Raw genomic sequence first — 19,958 nt, 5'->3', positions numbered from 1 at the left:
AGGTGGGCGTAGATCCTTGCAGGAGGGCGCCTGTGCGCGACGGCTTTTTACGTGGAGAAGCTGATGCACCAGAGTCCAATAGCATGGAGAACCAAGACGATCGGAGACCACCATCTGTTACAGCCTTCATCCACCCTCACTGCCGTTATGACCTGGAGACATCTTCCACCAGTTCCACTGTTGAGGTCTTTGTTGGATTACGCTTCATCTGGAACCTCCCCCTTGACCTATCCGCCTTGGGTGACCCTACCAGGAGACGCCTGCAGACGCCATAGCTCTTGGGATCATTGGTACACGCAAGCTTCTCCATGACAGCAAGGCGGAGCTACAGAAGAAGAGCGTTTATTATACATCAGTGGAACAAACCCCCAATCCCCATTCACTGTAAAAAAGAAAAAGAAAGAAAAGCATTCCACGAATCAGCCAAAGGGAACATGATGCTACAGCAGTCCGTCATGACACATTCAAGTGGTACGCTAAGAAATTATAGTTACTTACACTACCGTTCAAAAGTTTGGGATCACCCAAACAATTTCGTGTTTTCCATGAAAAGTCACACTTATTCACCACCATATGTTGTGAAATGAATAGAAAATAGAGTCAAGACATTGACAAGGTTAGAAATAATGATTTGTATTTGAAATAAGATTTTTTTTTACATCAAACTTTGCTTTCGTCAAAGAATCCTCCATTTGCAGCAATTACAGCATTGCAGACCTTTGGCATTCTAGCTGTTAATTTGTTGAGGTAATCTGGAGAAATTGCACCCCACGCTTCCAGAAGCAGCTCCCACAAGTTGGATTGGTTGGATGGGCACTTCTTTGAGCAGATTGAGTTTCTGGAGCATCACATTTGTGGGGTCAATTAAACGCTCAAAATGGCCAGAAAAAGAGAACTTTCATCTGAAACTCGACAGTCTATTCTTGTTCTTAGAAATGAAGGCTATTCCATGCGAGAAATTGCTAAGAAATTGAAGATTTCCTACACCGGTGTGTACTACTCCCTTCAGAGGACAGCACAAACAGGCTCTAACAGGTACTATTTAATGAAGATGCCAGTTGGGGACCTGTGAGGCGTCTGTTTCTCAAACTAGAGACTCTAATGTACTTATCTTCTTGCTCAGTTGTGCAACGCGGCCTCCCACTTCTTTTTCTACTCTGGTTAGAGCCTGTTTGTGCTGTCCTCTGAAGCGAGTAGTACACACCGGTGTAGGAAATCTTCAATTTCTTAGCAATTTCTCGCATGGAATAGCCTTCATTTCTAAGAACAAGAATAGACTGTCGAGTTTCAGATGAAAGTTCTCTTTTTCTGGCCATTTTGAGCGTTTAATTGACCCCACAAATGTGATGCTCCAGAAACTCAATCTGCTCAAAGAAGTGCCCATCCAACCAATCCAACTTGTGGGAGCTGCTTCTGGAAGCTTGGGGTGCAATTTCTCCAGATTACCTCAACAAATTAACAGCTAGAATGCCAAAGGTCTGCAATGCTGTAATTGCTGCAAATGGAGGATTCTTTGACGAAAGCAAAGTTTGATGTAAAAAAAATCTTATTTCAAATACAAATCATTATTTCTAACCTTGTCAATGTCTTGACTCTATTTTCTATTCATTTCACAACATATGGTGGTGAATAAGTGTGACTTTTCATGGAAAACACGAAATTGTTTGGGTGATCCCAAACTTTTGAACGGTAGTGTATATTACTAAATTCTCTCTTCGTCTTTGCTTTGCTTTGCTTTGCTGTGCTGTGGTGGAGAGACTCCAGCTGGTAGTCTCTTGTAGGCTGTGTCGTAACATGAGGGGAAACGACCATAACCCACCATAAAAACGACAAAAATTATCTTTTTTCCCTTTTTCTCCCCAACTGTACCCTGCCAATTACTCCACTCTTTCAAGCCGTCCTGGTTTCTGCTCCACCCCCTCTGCTGATCCAGGGAGGGCTGCAGACTACCACATGCCTCCTCCGATACATGTGGAGTCACCAGTTGCTTCTTTTCACCTGACAGTGAGGAGTTTCACCAGGGGGGCGTAGCGCGTGGGAGGAACCTGCTATTCCCCCCAGTCCCCCCGCCCCCGAACAGGCATCCTGACTGACCGGAAGAGGCGCTAGTGCAGTAACCAGGACACATACCCACATCTGGCTTCCCACCTGCAGATACAGCCAATTGTGTCTGTAGGGCCGCCCGACCAAGCCAGAGGTAACACGGGGATTCGAATCGGCGATCTCCGTGTTGGTAGGCAGCGGAATAGAGACTGTAGAATTTTTTTTTGACGATCACTTGAACTCGCTAAGATAGGTTTGTCTGAAACTTAAAAAGTTTTTTTTTCGATGAATGAGGATTGTGGATTTCTCCTCCATTAATTGCATTGAACTGTAGATGGCAAGATGGATCAGTATGTCCAGTAGAAATGTCCTGAAGATGGATCAGCATGTCCAGGAGAAATGTCCTGAAGATGGATCAGCATCCTGAAGAATGTCCTGAGGATGGATCAGCGTGTCCAGTTGAAATGTCCTGAAGAATTTCCTGAAGATGGATCAGCATGTCCAGTAGAAATGTCCTGAAGAATGTCCTGAAGATGGATCAGCATGTCCAGTAGAAATGTCCTGAAGATGGATCAGCATGTCCAGGTTAAATGTCCTGAAGAATGTCCTGACGATGGATCAACATGTCCAGTTGAAATGTCCTGAAGATGGATCAGCATGTCCAGTAGAAATGTCCAGGAGAAATGTCCTGAAGATGGATCAATATCCAGGAGAAATGTCCTGAAGAACCTCCTAAAAATGGATCAACATGTTCAGTACGAAGAAAAGGATGGGTGACTGTGAAAACGAGACCTGCCTATGTAATACATGAGCAGTGAGCTTATAATAGAAATAGACTTCAAAAATTCTGAACTATTCCTTTAAGATATACAGCAATGTGTGCCTAACAGCTATTTCAGATAAGATACAACACCAACATGTGTTTTATTTTTATTTTTTTATGTGAATCTAAGTATTAAACACTTACTGCTGTGCTGGTATATTTCATGATCCCTGGGCTTATGAAATTCATTATCACAGCACATATGAAATGAACTTATATTTTCCCCTTGACGTTTTAGAAAATTTCAAATAAGTGTCGCTCGAGATCTTAATACCCACCTCACATCAGCAAGCCAAATTGATGTGTGTGTGTGTGTTTCCTTGGCAGGTCATCTACAGAGTGTTGGACCCGGCTATCAGGATTGAAGACCCCTACAGCCCTAGCATCCAGAGTAGGTTCTCTCATGCACCCATACATATCTCTGACAGCTGGAACCATTAAGTCCATTTAAAGACCCGCACGTCTCCCAAAGGGAATGAAAAATGACAGGATGATTTAAGGAGGTGATGATACGCAAACACAACCATGACAAGGCTCAGGCACTCGGAGGGAAACTGTAACAGGAGCTTCGCTGTAGAGCACGTGGGATTTCATTTACCAAACGGGGTATATCAGCATTTTAGGGGGCGGTCCAGGCCAGTCGGCAGTATTTTGTTAAAGATCCCACTGCGGGGCTGGAAAACAACAGTCACCAGATTTCAACTCCTTCCCCCGAACATATTCCGGTATTATAATATCCACACACACACACACACAGACGTTGATTACACACAGGTATTCCCTTTTACCCAGCTGAGCCAAACTCCCCCCCCCCCCCTTTTCTCCCTGAACCCGTCCAATTAACCCACTCTTCCGAGCCATCCCGGTCGCTGCTGCACCCCGTGCCAGTCCGGGGAGGGCTGCAGACTACCACATGCCTCCTCCGAGACACATGGAGTCACCAGCCGCTTCTTTTCACCTGACAGTGAGAAGTTTCACCAGGGGGACGTAGTGCATGGGAGGATCACACTATTCCCCGCCGTTCCCCCTCCTCCTCAACCGACCAGAGTCGGCGCTAGTGCAGTGACCAGGACACATACCCACATCCGGCTTCCCATCCGCAGACACGGCCAATTGTGTCTGTAAGGACACCCGACCAATCTGGAGGCAACACAGGGATTAGCACCGGCAATCCCTGTGTTGGTAGGCAGCAGAAGAGACTGCTATGCTACCCAGACGCTGCTGAGCCAATCTTGATGCTTCCTCAAAACCAGTATCACCCAAACCTCAGCCACTGCCACAGTGATATCATGACCATGACATCTAAGATGAGTGTTGTTTTTTCTTAAGAATATCCACTGCCGCCATGCTTCAGACAGTAAAAAGCCTGAAAAGAGGTTTCCTTCTGGTTTTTTTTGGGGGGGGGGGTCCCCTTTTTCTCCCCAATTGTACCTGGCCAATTACCCCACTCTTTTGAGCCGTCCCGGTCACTGCTGCACCCCCTCTGCTGACTACCACAGGGCTGCAGACTACCACATGTCTCCTCCGATACACGTGGAGTCACCAGCCGCTTCTTTTCACCCGACAGTGAGGAGTTTCACCAGGGGGACGTAGCGCATGGGAGCATCACGCTATTCTCCCCCAGCCCCACAAACAGGCGCCCCAACCAACCGCAGGAGGCACTAGTGCAGCAACTAGGACTCACACCCACATCCGACTTCCCACCCGCAGACACGGCCAAGGGAGGCCCAACCAAGCCGGAGGTAACAAGGGGATTCGAACCGCCGATCCCCGTGTTTGGTAGGCAACAGAATAGACCACTACACCACCCGGACACCCTGTTTTTAAGGGTCATGAATCAAACAGCTTTAATATTCCACGTTACCCGTCACACATACGTGCTTTTTTAGTATCACGTGTGCCCATACGTCACATTTAACCAACCTGTCAGTTACCATTACGACTTTTAGTCCCAACCTCCATAACTGGGTCTTTCCTGTTGGTTCTGGTGGATGAGTGCCATGTGACACTTTTCCTCTGTGGGCTGTGAAACATGGCTGTCATGTGTGGAGGCAGAGGAGCTATGGAGATGTGAAAACCAGCTGCCACACACACACACACACACACACACACACACAAACACACACCCGCAGCCTCCTCTTACTGCAGCTCTCATATTTAGAGTGGCAGGACATGAGAGCCTTTCCCAGAAATTCGAACCCTGTTTTCTGTGCAGTGGACAAGGTTTGACTTGTGCCGTTGTTAAACGTCTGGGTTTAAATCCGTCCACAAGAAGACCCCCTGGCCTCCTCAGATGCCGAAGAGTCCGTTTTAAGATATTTGAACGGAGAGTCTGTTTTTTTAACACTTCTTTTACTGTCTGGTGGATGTCATTGTCCTCTGACAGATAAATCAACACCCGGAAGGTTTTTTCAGTGTTACGTTAATGGTGTCATTGCCCTTAAAGAGTAATCTTTATATAGAGACAAACCGAGGAGGGGCTGTCATTAATGTCCCTCACTCAATACACAGTCCTTACTAACCGTTAATGCCTGAGTGGCATGAAGACACACACCCTAATGAGCTCTGTTACTGCATGTCAGCTTCAGCTGCAGTCATGGGCCTGAGCACCAGCATGGACAGGCTGTCTTACCATAAGACTCTGGAGGGATTTACTCATGTCTGTCAGAGAAGCTGTGCAAAAAATAAGAAATTGCAGGGGGAACTGGGGGGAATAGCATGATCCTCCCACATGCTACGTCCCCCTGGTGAAACTCCTCACTGTCAGGTGAAAAGAAGCGGCTGGCGACTCAACATGTATCGGAGGAGGCATGTGGTAGTCTGCAGCCCTCCCCGGATCGGCAGAGGGGGGTGGAGCAATGACCAGGACTCCTCGGAAGAGTGGGGTGATTAGCCAAGTACAAGTGGGGAGAAAGGGGACCCCCCCCCCAAAAAAAGAAAAACATTGGCATTAATTGTCTTTTTAAGTGATTTGTCTGTCAGGATCTACAGGAACTAAAGGAATCTATAGGAAGTGTGTGTGTGTGTGTGTGTGTGTGTGTGTGTGTGTGTGTGTGTGTGTGTGTGTGTGTGTGTGTGTGTGTGTGTGTGTGTGTGTGTGTGTGAGATGAACAGCTGGGCTCTGACAGCAGCTAGCCTGGCTGCAAACAGACTGGTTCAGTCTACCAGGGTGCAACACAGACAGCCTTCTGGCGAGAGGTTATCATAGGTTATCACCTGTGTTAGCTCCCTGCAAACGCTTCATGATGACATACACTACACTGGGGATGAGACGTGGGATAAGAGTAGCACCAAATTCAAATACTGTTCATCCGTACCGGTACAGCTACTCAAAAGTATTGTGCTACACTGTGCATGAAGGGGGATGTGGTGACTCTATGCTGTTGATTGCTTATGCGGCTTACTTTTTTATTGCACTATATATTCTGCCTCTCTTTTTTCTCAGCTGCCCTTCTCCTTTACATCCACCATCACCTCGCATGTAATTATTATGTAACAATTATTACATAATCGCCTGATCGCGATTATTTGACCAGACCGTGATCATTTTGCATAGTCGTTAGAATCGTTTCCACTCATTTGTATAAAAACAGCTGGATGAAACTGACAGAAATGTCATATTTCCATCAGTATTTCCACGTCGTTTTCCACCGTTTGTTGTTTGACTGGCGCTCTTTTAATGACGTCATCTTGTTGCTCCCTTTGCACATGAGTTATGAATTAGCGCCAACAAACTGTTTATCTTGAGACGCTTATTCTATAATATTCGGTAACTGCATTTGACGAGCATGTGTTGACATTCACATCATGGACAGAGTTGCAAAGCCAAACACCACAGCACCACTGTGGGCACGTTTTGGTTTTAAGCCAAATGAAAAAGGAAAGCCCAGTAACTTGGAGAGGGCCATTTGTCGGATTTGCAGCAAAAAGGTGGCGGTCAAAAACACTGATACCACAAATTTAAAAAACCGTCTACGGATCCACCACCCCACCCAATTCGCCGAACTTGAAAGACAGACAGCTCAGAAAATAGGGTAATTGACCTTTCGCAAAGTACCGCCCCAGAACGGTGCTTGTCCAATCCTACCTTGGCAACGGTCCGTCAAGCTTTCAAACACACAACAAAATGCTGAAGCGGTATGTCTATGGCATCTGCAAATCGGATACTAGATATCTGAAAAGTTTGGAGGGGGTGTAATTTTCTTTCCCTTCCCGAAACCCAGAACGCAAGAAGCGCAATGTGGGCAATAGATTTGGCAGTATAGCAGACCCCATGGCCAGCTTAATCCATCCAAAATCAACAAAAATACCTGTCTGCTCCAAGCTAAGCTTGCTACTAGCTATTATTGATAGCTAATACAGCTAACGTATTATTACTGTTACTTTTACCCACACAATGCGCTGATTTCTTCCTTCATGTTTTGGTGTTTTCCCGGCTACTTCCTGGATAGTTCTGAAATGCTTGACGGGCAGTAACTAAGGGGGGGTGGGACTTTGCGAAAGATCAATTGGCCAAGTACAACTGGGGAGGAAAAAAATGGGGGGGGGCGTCGTTAATTGCGATTATTTGTGTGACAGTTCACCTCTAGGTGAGGTGACTTGTGAACTGTGTGGACAGGTTAAGGCCTGTCCACTCTTTGATGTCACATAGCCATCGCTTCTTCTGTCTTCCTCTCTTCGCCCGCACCTCGTTATGCCTTGCAGGACGGTCTTGGCAAGGCCAGAACTTCTCGAGATGTGACCATACCATTTCAGTTTTCTCTTCTTGATGATTGTCAACAAGTCTTCATGTGTTTCAGTGCCTGTGTAATCCTTCTCACCTGACAATTAATGAAAATTATGACAATTAATCATCGACTAAAAGTTCATGATCGTGACAGCCCTACTTGTATGGCCTCTGACCGTTGCTTACTTCCTCAGTACCCCGCTTCTTGTGCTGAACAGACTAAATAGGGATCCACAACCTTTGTGTTTCTGCTCTAACCAAACTTTGATCTTTGGAGATTATCAAAATCTAGTACGTAATGTGCCTGAGTGTCACTCTCTCTCTCTCTCTCTCTCTCTCTCTCTCTCTCTCTCTCTCTCTCTCTCTCTCTCTCTCTCTCTCTCTCTCTCTCTCTCTCTCTCTCTCTCTCTCTCTCTCTCTCTCTCTCTCTCTCTCTCTCTCTCTCTCTCTCTCTCTCTCTCTCTCTTTCTCTCTCTCTCTCTCTCTCTCTCTCTCCCACTTCCCGTCCTCCACAGATCAGCTGAAGATCACCAACCTGCGCGTGAACTTCACTGATCTGCACACGCTGGGCGACGACCTGCTGGACTCCAGACTTGAAATCAAAGAGAAGTATTACTACGCCATGTACGAGCTCATCGTCCGCGGCAACTGCTTTTGCTATGGCCACGCCTCCAAGTGCGCTCCCATCGATGGGATCAGGGACGACATAGACGGAATGGTGGGTGGTGAGACTAAACGCTGTGCTAATATAGAGCTGTAGTTGAAGGGACAACCATACATTGAAGTGTTCCGTCTGTTGACGGAGTCTGAGTTTTAAGGATGATGGTTTTGCACCTTTGATTCCAACAAATGATTCTCTGGCAATAACTCAGGTCCATGGTAGGTGTGTGTGTAACCACAACACCAAGGGTCTGAACTGTGAGCAGTGTGATGACTTCCACAACGACCTGCCGTGGAGGCCCGCTGAGGGACGCAACACAACGCCTGCAAGAGTGAGTGCAAAAGAAGAAGAAACAGATGTTGAGTCTTTACCAGTTTCTTGTTTGCAATGGTGATGGACCAAGTTGACGGATGAGATCAGGCAGGAGTCTCCGTTGACTATGATGTTTGCAGAAGACATTGTGATCTGTAGCGCGAGTAGGTGCAGGTTGAGAAGAGCTTGGATAGGTGGAGGTATGCACTGGAGAGAAAAGGAATGAAAGTCTGTAGGAGCAGACAGAATACATATGCATGATGAGAGGGAGGACAGTGGAATGGTGAGGATGCAAGGATAGAGGTGATGAAGGCGTATGAGTTTAAATACATGGGATCAACTGTACAAAGTACGGGGAGTGCAAAAGAGAGGTGAAAGAAGAGAGTGCAGACAGGGTGGAGTGGGTGGGAGAAGAGTGTCAGAAGTGATTTGTGACAGAAGGGTACCAGCAAGAGTTAAAGGGAAGGTTTACAAGATGGTTGTGAGACCAGCTATGTTATATGGTTTGGAGACTGGCACTGATGAAAAGACAGGAGGGGCCCTGGAGGTGGCAGAGTTGAAGAGGATAAGATTTTCATTTGGGAGTGATGAAGAAGGACAGGATTAGGAACGAGTGTATTAGAGGGACAGCTCAGGTTGGACAGTTTGGAAACAAAGCAAAAAGGGCAAGATTGAGATGGTTTGGACATGTGTGGAGGAGAGATGCTGGGTATATTGCAAGAAAGATGCTGAATATGCAGCTGCCAGGGGAGAGGAGAAGAGGAGGCCAAAGAGGAGGTTTATGGATGTGGTGAATGAGGACATGCAGGTGGCTGATGTGACAGCGGATGATCCAGAGGACAGGAGATGAAACGGATGATCCGCTGTGGCGACCCCAAACAGGAGCAGCCAAAAGTAGTAGTAGTAGTAGTAGTAGTAGTGGTAGTAGTCGTTACCAGTTTAGTTAGTTCAGGTTAATGTCAGTCGGCAAGTTGTGCTGCAAGTTGTGTATTCCAGGCTGGTGACATTTCTGTGAAAACTCATCATTCATCGCTTGCTGACCAGTGAAATTTGAAAGCAAAAAAGTTATTTATGGTAACTTTTAAAGAAGCTATTTCTTATTCTCTCCGGTCATCTCCAGAGTGTAACTGTAACGGCCACTCCAGCCAGTGTCACTTTGACATGGCGGTGTACCTGGCCACAGGCAACGCCAGTGGAGGAGTGTGTGACGACTGTCTCCACAACACAATGGGACGCAACTGTGAGATGTGCAAACCTTTCTACTACAAGGACCACACCAAGGATGTCAGGGATCCACGAGTCTGCATTGGTGAGTGTGTGTGTGCGTGTGTGTGTGTGTGCATGAATGCATTGTCACATTATGATATGTTTTGTGTCATAGCTGTGTGATTGATACTAACTCCTAGACTGCCCTCTGCCTCCCAGCTTGTGACTGCGACCCAGACGGTTCTCAAAATGGAGGGATGTGTGACGGCCACACTGACCCGTCCCTCGGCATGTTGGGCGGCCAGTGCCGGTGCAAAGCCAACGTGGAGGGCCCGCGCTGTGACAAATGTAAAACCGGCTTCTTCGGCCTGAGCACTGACAACCCTCAAGGCTGCCAACGTGAGTACCGAGAGGCCAGAAGAAGGGAACACCGCCATGACTCACACAGAAAAGTAAACTGGGCTGGCGGTGGTTGACTGGGCTTTGTTTGTAGCTGGATTATCTGTCACAGGCTTGGGCCAGATACATATCTGTCCAAACCCTGAGCTAATGGATACTTTATAATTCAAATGGACATGGTTTGGTCTAGTGCGAGGCGTTGGACTCTTGTGAAACAGACTCTCACAACAGGGGCTAATAAGCTTTTGCCCCTGGGAGTGCTGAACGTGCACTTGTCGGGTTTTAAATGAGTACGTTTCATAACTCCGGTAATCGTTTCTGTGTCATAACTGCATCACATACATTTGATGGCAGTGAAATCGTGTTTTTCAGTTGCAGCATTGATACATAACACGGTCTCTGACCCTGTTAACACTTTGTTTTAAAATGGGTTTTGGGTGATCGGATCACAAATGGACTGCGAGACACATCCTCGTTTACACCTGTGTCTATCATGCGTCTCCATGCATCCTGCTGACCACTTGTGATCAGATTTTTGTTACTCCGAAGAAGATTTCCTGTTACGTCCTTGCTGGGGACGCATCGGGACGCATCAGCGTTTACACTACAACAGATAGGTGGTCAAATGCGTCCCAGACCACCCCGGCAAGTGGTTTGAGTAAGCGGTTCACAAAACGTTTTGGTGGTCGTTTACTTGTATTTAGCGCTGTCCACTTGTGATCCGATCACCAAAAAACACATTTTAAAACCAAGTGTAAACTGGGTCTCTGTTGGAGCCTCGTGACCTTTGCCCTCTGCCCCTCTGCCCCAGCTTGCCGGTGTGACCACAGGGGCACGGTGTCGGGTAGCTCCCAGTGTGACCCAGTCAGCGGAGACTGCTTCTGCAAGCGTCTGGTCACCGGACGCAGCTGTGACCAGTGTCTGGTGAGAGAAGGAGAAAAACACAGTAACTTTCAACAGACCAACAAACCAGGACACTCTGTCAGTGGACTACACTGACCTGCATGCAGAGCACCCGCTCTTCATCTGTTCCTCACATTATTATCATATTATTATTATATGAATCAGTTTGTACCAGTGACTTTATACTTTACTCTAAACTCGCACTGCCCTGTGTTTCTGTCTTTAGTCTTTACAGTGTATTCTGTTATGTTCTCTGGTGTTTTGGTCTGTGTTGTTTAGGCGCTCTCTTGGTTCTTCATCTTCTCTGTCTCTCTCTGTCCTCATCTACCTCTCCTCATCTCTCATTCCTTATCTCTCTCTCCTCATCTCTCTCCTCATCTGTCTCTCCTCATCTATCTCCTTACCGCTCTCCTCATCTCTCTCTCCTCTCATCTCTCTCCTCATCCTTCTCCTCATCTACCTCCCCTCATCTCTCTCTCTCCTCCCCTCATCTCTGTCCTCATCTACCTCTCTTAATCTCTCTCATCTCTCTCCTCATATACCTGTCCTCATCTATCTCACCCCTCTCTCCTCATCACACTCCCCTCATCTCTCACCTCATGTCTCTCACCTCATCTCTCTCTCCTCTCTCATCATCATCTCTCATCTATCTCTCCTCATCTCTCTTCTCTTACCTATCTCTCTCCTCATCTCTCATCTATCTCTCATTTCTTCTTGTCTCTCTCCTTCTTGTCTCTCTCCTCTCTCCTCATCTCTCTCTCCTCTCATCTCTCTCATTTCTCTCCCTCATCTCTCTCTCCTCTCATCTATCTTCTCATCTCTCTCTCTTCATCTCTATCCTCTCATCATTTATATCTCATCATCTCTCTCCTCATCTCTCTCCTTATCTCTCATCTCTCATCTATCTGTCCTCATCTCTCTCATTATCTATCTCCCCTTATCTCTCTCCCGTCATCTCTCTCCTCATCTCACTCTCCTCTCATCTTTCCCTCTCTCTCCCCTCATCTACCTCTCCTCATCTCTCTCTCTCTTCATCTCTGTCCTGGTCTCGCTTCCTCATCTCTCTCTCCGCATCTCTTCTCTCCTCATCTCTCTCTCCTCATCTCTCTCCACTCATCTCTCTCTCCTCATCTTTCTCTCCTCATCTATCTCTTCTAATCTCTCTCCATCTCATCTCTCTCCTAATCTTTCTCTCCTCTTCCATCTCTCCTTATCTCTCTTTTAATCTCTCCCTCCTCTCATCATCTATTGCTCCTCATCTCTCTCTCCTCTCATTATTTATCTCTCGTCATCTGTCTCTCCTCATCTGTCTCTCCTCATCTAACTCTCCTCATCTCTCTCTGCTCATCTCTCTCTCCTCATCTTTCTCTCTCCTCATCTTTCTCTCCTCATCGCTCTCTCCTCTCATCATCTATCTCTCGTCATCTATCTCTCCTCATCTCTCTTTCCTCATCTAACTCTCCTCATCTCTCTCTGCTCATCTCTCTCTCCTCATCTTTCTCTCCTCATCTATCTCTCTCCTCATCTTTCTCTCCTCATCTCTCTCTCCTCTCATCATTTATCTCTTGTCATCTCTCTCCCCTCATTCTGAAGAGCCTAGTGTGCCTCATGGTGAAAATATGACACTAGATAAAACAATCTCCCCACAGAAATTCAGCTTTGTTGTGTTGTTGTAACAGATAAATGCATATAGATTCTCTCTCTCTCTCTCTCTCTCTCTCTCTCTCTCTCTCTCTCTCTCTCTCTCTCTCTCTCTCTCTCTCTCTCTCTCTCTCTCTCTCTCTCTCTCTCTCTCTCTCTCTCTCTCTCTCTCTCTCTATCTCTTTAAGTGTTGCTTTTTTTCTTTTTCACTATTTCTCTCACTGCTGTCATGCATTGATTCTGCCCTCCTTTCCCCATGTAAGTGAAAACAGTGTTTTGTAACAGAAGCTTGAATACATTTTAAATTCACCGATCAGCTTTAGAGTAACTGTTGCATCGATCCCCTGTCTATCTTTCAATACTGTCTCTCATCCCTCTCATCTTCATCTCTATTTGTTCCTCTATTCATTTAGTGTCTGTTACTCCCCCCCCCCCCCTCCTGTCCAGCAGCTGAAGGTGTTACAGAGTAGTCTACCTCCTCATGTCATCTCACTTCTTTTTCCAAGCCTGCTCATCCAGGAATAGTCACTAGGAATGTGAGCTCCGTGTCTAAATTTAGCTCAGGGATTTGAGGCCTTTCCGCTTGGTGTGGTTAACAGCCAACCTAACTTGGTCAGGACTGGACCGGCTTCATCGCGGATGGATCCTTTTCTGTCCGATAAGCTGTGTAGAGTCTCGTTTTAACAAACAGTAATGTCCAATGTGGAGTCAGCCCCTTCTGTGAGAGGATACGAGATCCCACAGATGTGTCACCTGCAAAATACGTATTACATTGTCTTTCCATGAAGGTATATATGTCATTTTAGGCCAGAGAACTGGATACAGTCTTTGTGTCTCACACTAGCATGGCAGTCCAACACGGGTGGAGGGTCCTGCTCAGATAACATGCGTCATGCATCATGTCTAACTAATGCTAACAATCTGTGTCTGTCTGTCTGACTGTCTGATGTGTGGTTCCTTTCTCTTTCTATCTGACTATCACCCTTCTGTCCTTCTATTTTTATGATGCTCTTTGTCACCTCCCCCTCCCCCAGCCGGAGCACTGGGCCCTGAGCCATGACCTCAACGGCTGCCGGGGCTGTGACTGTGACGTTGGGGGGGCCCTCGACAACCAGTGAGTGACATTTTGGCCCTGTCCCATGAACCATTAGTCTCATTAAGTCTCATAAAGTCAACTCGAGTATGTTTTATATGAGAAAAGACACTCGAGAAACACTTTCTTCCCGTGTTACCTCCGGCTTGGTCGGGCGTCCCTACACACACAATTGGCCATGTCTGCGGGTGGGAAGCCGGATGTGGGGTGTGTGTCATGGTCGCTGCACTGGCGCCTCCTCTGGTCGGCCGGGGCGCCTGTTCAGGGGGAGGAGGAACTGGGGGGAATAGCGTGATCCTCCCACACGCTACGTCGCCCTGGCGAAACTTCTCACTATCAGGTGAAAAGAAGCGGCTGGCGACTCCACATGTATCGGAGGAGGCATGTGGTAGTCTGCAGCCCTCCCCGGATCAGCAGAGGAGGTGGAGCAGTGACCAGGACGGCTCGGAAGAGTGGGGTAATTTGCCGGATACAATTGGAAAGAAAAAGGGAGAAAAAAAATTCCAAAAAAGAAACACTTTCTTGGGTTATTTTCTTTGAGATGCAACACACAGACACCAGTTGCTGTGCAGCAAACAGCAGCTGCACAGTCTTACTGATCACACCATCTTTAAACATGCTCAACGGCTGAGTCACACACCGCACATAAGAGAATTATTTGCCATGCAATGTGTTGTTTGACAGTGATTGTGTGTGTCTCCTCTATAGCTGCTCCATGGAGAGCGGGCAGTGCCGCTGCCATAGTCACATGACAGGCCGTCAGTGTACCCAGGTGGAGTCTGGGTATTTCTTCATGGCTCTGGACCACTACCTTTACGAAGCTGAGCTGGCTAAGATGGGACAGGTGAAGGCACCACTGTTTGTGTTGATTGTTCAATGGACCAGGTGGAGTAGGCGGGCTAGGTGCACATTGCACTGAGTGATGTTCTGGTTGTTACGGTGGTGCACGTCTGAAGGAGAGTTGAGGTAATGTCACGTCTTTGCAAACTGGATTGGTGCTATACACTACCGTTCAAAAGTTTGGGATCACCCAAACAATTTTGTGTTTTCCATGAAAAGTCACACTTATTCACCACCATATGTTTTGAAATGAATAGAAAATAGAGTCAAGACATTGACAAGGTTAGAAATAATGATTTGTATTTGAAATAAGATTTTTTTTACATCAAACTTTGCTTTCGTCAAAGAATCCTCCATTTGCAGCAATTACAGCATTGCAGACCTTTGGCATTCTAGCTGTTAATTTGTTGAGGTAATCTGGAGAAATTGCACCCCACGCTTCCAGAAGCAGCTCCCACAAGTTGGATTGGTTGGATGGGCACTTCTTGCGTACCATACGGTCAAGCTGCTCCCACAACAGCTCAATGGGGTTCAGATCTGGTGACTGCGCTGGCCACTCCATTACCGATAGAATACCAGCTGCCTGCTTCTGCTCTGAATAGTTCTTGCACAATTTAGAGGTGTGTTTAGGGTCATTGTCCTGTTGTAGGATGAAATTGGCTCCAATCAAGCGCTGTCCACTGGGTATGGCATGGCGTTGCAAAATGGAGTGATAGCCTTCCTTATTCAGAATCCCTTTTACCCTGTACAAATCTCCCACCTTACCAGCACCAAAGCAACCCCAGACCATCACATTACCTCCACCATGCTTAACAGATGGCGTCAGGCATTCTTCCAGCATCTTTTCATTTGTTCTGCGTCTCACAAACGTTCTTCTTTGTGATCCAAACACCTCAAACTTGGATTCATCCGTCCACAACACTTTTTTCCAGTCTTCCTCTGTCCAATGTCTGTGTTCTTTTGCCCATCTTAATCTTTTTCTTTTATTGGTCAGTCTCAGATATGGCTTTTTCTTTGCCACTCTGCCCTGAAGCCCAGAATCCCGCAGCCGCCTCTTCACTGTAGATGTTGACACTGGTGTTTTGCGGGTACTATTTAATGAAGATGCCAGTTGGGGACCTGTGAGGCGTCTGTTTCTCAAACTAGAGACTCTAATGTACTTATCTTCTTGCTCAGTTGTGCAACGCGGCCTCCCACTTCTTTTTCTACTCTGGTTAGAGCCTGTTTGTGCTGTCCTCTGAAGGGAGTAGTACACACCGGTGTAGGAAATCTTCAATTTCTTAGCAATTCTCGCATGGAATAGCCTTCATTTCTAAGAACAAGAATAGACTGTCGAGTTTCAGATGAAAGTTCTCTTTTTCTGGCCATTTTGAGCATTTAATTGACCCCACAAATGTGATGCTCCAGAAACTCAATCTGCTCAAAGGAAGGTCAGTTTTGTAGCTTCTGTAACGAGCTAAACTGTTTTCAGATGTGTGAACATGATTGCACAAGGGTTTTCTAATCATCAATTAGCCTTCTGAGCCAATGAGCAAACACATTGTACCATTAGAACACTGGAGTGATAGTTGCTTGAAATGGGCCTCTATACACCTATGTAGATATTGCACCAAAAACCAGACATTTGCAGCTAGAATAGTCATTTACCACATTAGCAATGTATAGAGTGTATTTCTTTAAAGTTAAGACTAGTTTAAAGTTATCTTCATTGAAAAGTACAGTGCTTTTCCTTCAAAAATATGGACATTTCAATGTGATCCCAAACTTTTGAACGGTAGTGTATACCAAAAGATTTGAATAATCAGCCTCATATGGGCTCCAAACTCCAACAGGAGCAAGACACATCAGTGTTGAGGATGCTAACATGTGATTGTGTACTCCCAGGGCTGCACAGTAGAGACGAGAGAGCACCAGCCAGGCCGCCCTGCTACATGGACAGGCATCGGGTTTGCCCAGGCACCCGAGGGGGGCACCTTGGAGTTTGTCATCAGTGACATCCCCTACTCCATGGAATATGACCTGCTCATTCGCTACGAGTCACAGGTTTGATTCAGTATTATCTAGTAAGTTTGAAACTAGCTGTTCACCATTCTGGTTGCGCCTCCCAAACTTAAGTAATGTCATAGCTGTCAGTGCCTTAATAATGTGTCAGTCGGTTGCTAGGCAAACAACACAGCAGCCACCCAATCAAAAACCTTTTAACCATGTACATTTGTAAGTGACAACAACCTCACGAGCCGATACACAACATAGATGTCCACCTGGCTGAATGTATCGTGGCCTATCATTTAAAACCTGTTGATAGTGATACAGGGAGTCAAACTTACTGTTTTCTTTCCACAAAAAATAAGTTGAGTGGCACTGTGATGGACTGGCAGCCTGTCCAGGGCATCTCCACCGCCTGCCGCCCAATGACTGCTGGGATAGGCTCCAGCATCCCCGCGACCCTGAGAGCAGGATAAGCGGTTTTGGTGATGGATGGATGGATGATAGTGATTAATTTTCAGGCGGCATGGTGGCTCAGTGGTCAGCACTGTTGCCTCACAGCAAGAAGGTCCTGGGTTCGAACCTGAGGCCATCCCAGGTCCTTTCTGTGTGGAATTTGCATGTTCTCCCCGTGTCTGCGGTGGGTTTCCTCCGGGTGCTCCAGTTTCCTCCCACCATCAAAAAGACATGCATGTTAGGGTTAATACGCCTGCCTGACCACGCTGTGGTCATGCCTGCTAGTTGGTAGGTGCAAAGTGTTGATTATGAACTAAGCTTTAATTTAATTAATGACCAGAAAGTGTGGTGCAGGGAGTTTTTATTTGGTGTGGTGTGAATACGGACTTGACAGTTTGTATTTCAACTAGTGTGAGTGGACGGAACCACTGCGGGTGAAACTGTAATCGGGTGAAATATGTTCACACTGAAATCGATTAGTTAGGATTGAACCAGTTTTCAATTGCTCATGTCTGAAGAGATGTGACTAGAGGGCGCGCTGGGGGCTCTCGTCGTTAATACAGTTGATGAAGAGCCAGCAGCTGTCCTGTATTCATTTCTTCCCCTGTTCCAGGGGTATTACAAAACAAGGCCCCTTTGTGTTAATGTTCATAGTGATTGCTATAGCTGTGTAGATAGAAATACTCATCCTGCCGTCCAGGTGGCGTAGTGGTCTATTCCGTTGCCTACCAACACGGAGATTGCCGGTTCGAATCCCCGCGTTACCTCCAGCTTGGTTGGCCGTCCCCGCAGACACAATTGGCCGTGTCTGCGGGTGGGAAGCCGGATGTGGGTATGTGTCCTGGTCGCCGCACTAGCGCCTCCTCTGGTTGGTCGGGGCGTCTGTTTGGGGGGGAGGGGGAACTGGGGGGAATAGCGTGATCCTCCCATGCGCTACATCCCCCTGGCGAAACTCCTCACTGTCAGGTGAAAAGAAGCGGCTGGTGACTCCACAAGTATCTGAGGAGACGTGGTAGTCTGCAGCCCTCCCCGGGTCGGCAGAGGGGGTGGAGCAGCAACCGGGACGGCTCGGAAGAGTGGGGTAATTGGCCAAGTACAATTGGGGAGAAAAAGGGGGAAAATGTAAAAACAAAAAGAAATACTCATCCTCCTTTGCACCTTGTCAGCAAAGTTATCCCAGAATAAGTTCCTCCTGTTTACTATGTGTGTGTGTGTGTGTGTGTGTGTGTGTATATAGATACCCAGAGACTGGGAAGAAGTGCGTGTCACAGTGATCCGTCCAGGGCCCATCCCCACCAGCAGCCCCTGTGGGAACACCATCCCCGCTGATGATAGACTCACTGTCTCCCTGCCTGCTGGGTCCAGGTCAGTGGCCCACACACACACACACACACACACACACACACACACACACATTTTACCACTAGGTGTGAACTCTATTCTGTATGTGTTCCAGGTTTATGGTCCTTTCTCAGCCTGTGTGCCTGGAGAGGGGCGTGACTTACACCCTCCGCTTTGAGTTTACTCGCTATATGGATGCCAACAGTATCCTCAACGGAGGTGCAGATGCCGTCGTACTCGTAGACTCTGTGAGCTTATTATTTCTCTCTAATCCCCAAAGGCACTTGTGTCTAATTACCCAGTTATTGTAGTTTCTGCTCAACACGCTATACGCCAACATGGTGTCTCTCCTCTCCTTTTCATACTGAACGTCATCCAGATTGCCTTGCTCCCCCGCTACACTTCCCTGGAGATGTTCAATGCGGGGGATCCCGCCTCCAACGTCAGGAAGCAGACCTATGAGCGGTACCGCTGCCACGAGGGCGCCAAAAGTGTGAGCCGCCCGCTCATGAGCGACACCTGTGCCAAGCTCATCACCAGCATGTCGGCCATCATCAACGACGGGGCTCTGCGTGAGTGAGATCTGTTAACCCGTTGCTTCAGCTAGTGATGGGATACCACACCGTTTAAATTATGTTTGAAAACTGATGAATAAGAATCATTTAAACTTGTGTGGCATACGTACATACATACATTTATACATACATAGTACGTATATGAGAGAGAGAGAGGAGGGAGCTGCTTTTGTATGTGTCTGTTAAATCATTAATTTGTTCCTCTCTTTGTCTTTGTCCCTCCAAGCTTGTAATTGCGACCCTCAGGGTTCCATCAGTTCTGTGTGTGATGTCCGTGGTGGTCAGTGTCACTGCAAGCCCAACGTGATCGGGCGAAGGTGTGACCAGTGTGCTCCAGGAACCTATGGTTTTGGGCCTTCCGGATGTATAGGTAAGACACAGAAGAGAGGAGATTGGAAGTATCCGTACACAGCAGTTACTTCAAACCCTACCATGGTTTGTACACCACCATCTACTAGCCTGAATAAGACTTGGCTTATAAATTCCTTAACCCGTTTTTAAGTCTTTTCTTTTTTTTAAATATACCAGTTATAGTACAATATTGACCTGTGTTTTAATGTTACCATACTAATGTCTGATTTGATATATGAATATACCTCATTCAAATCACCACCACTGCGACTCCATCTACTGCATGTAGCAGAATGTGTAGAAAACATTAAATTTTTCATATACGTGTATAGTCTCAGAATGGTCCTTCATAGTCTCAAGCCTAAAGCCTCAGGAACCTGGAATTCATAGTGTATTAACAAGTACTAGCCACTAGATGGCAGCATGTGAGCTTAATTCAGTGTCTGAATTGCAATTAACTATAGGCGCCAGCATCCCCGCGACCCTGAGTAGGATAAGCGGTTTGGATAATGGAGATATAGACAGGTGACAAATGAAAGGAAAAACCTGAATACGTGACCCCTACAGTGTGTGTGTGTGTGGGGGGGGTCCGGGATCTCTGT

The 19,958-nt window shown here is 46.8% G+C and overlaps 1 protein-coding gene across 1 annotated transcript in view; it reads left to right on the top strand.

Moving 5' to 3' along the window:
* The window catches only part of lamb2 (laminin, beta 2 (laminin S)), an 89,259-nt gene that overhangs the window by 30,634 nt on the left and 38,667 nt on the right, over positions 1-19,958 (top strand). The window contains 14 exon segments of the mRNA XM_056299936.1: positions 3,194-3,257; positions 8,108-8,310; positions 8,465-8,567; positions 8,570-8,584; positions 9,686-9,874; positions 9,991-10,170; positions 10,982-11,094; positions 13,749-13,828; positions 14,516-14,651; positions 16,532-16,690; positions 18,327-18,454; positions 18,546-18,678; positions 18,810-19,002; positions 19,232-19,375. Of these exon segments, the coding sequence (XP_056155911.1) occupies positions 3,194-3,257; positions 8,108-8,310; positions 8,465-8,567; positions 8,570-8,584; positions 9,686-9,874; positions 9,991-10,170; positions 10,982-11,094; positions 13,749-13,828; positions 14,516-14,651; positions 16,532-16,690; positions 18,327-18,454; positions 18,546-18,678; positions 18,810-19,002; positions 19,232-19,375 (1,840 nt within the window).

The sequence above is a fragment of the Lampris incognitus genome, chromosome 2, assembly GCF_029633865.1.
Source record: "Lampris incognitus isolate fLamInc1 chromosome 2, fLamInc1.hap2, whole genome shotgun sequence".
NCBI classification, from domain to species: Eukaryota; Metazoa; Chordata; class Actinopteri; order Lampriformes; family Lampridae; genus Lampris; species Lampris incognitus.
This window is presented reverse-complemented; position numbering and strand designations above follow the sequence as displayed.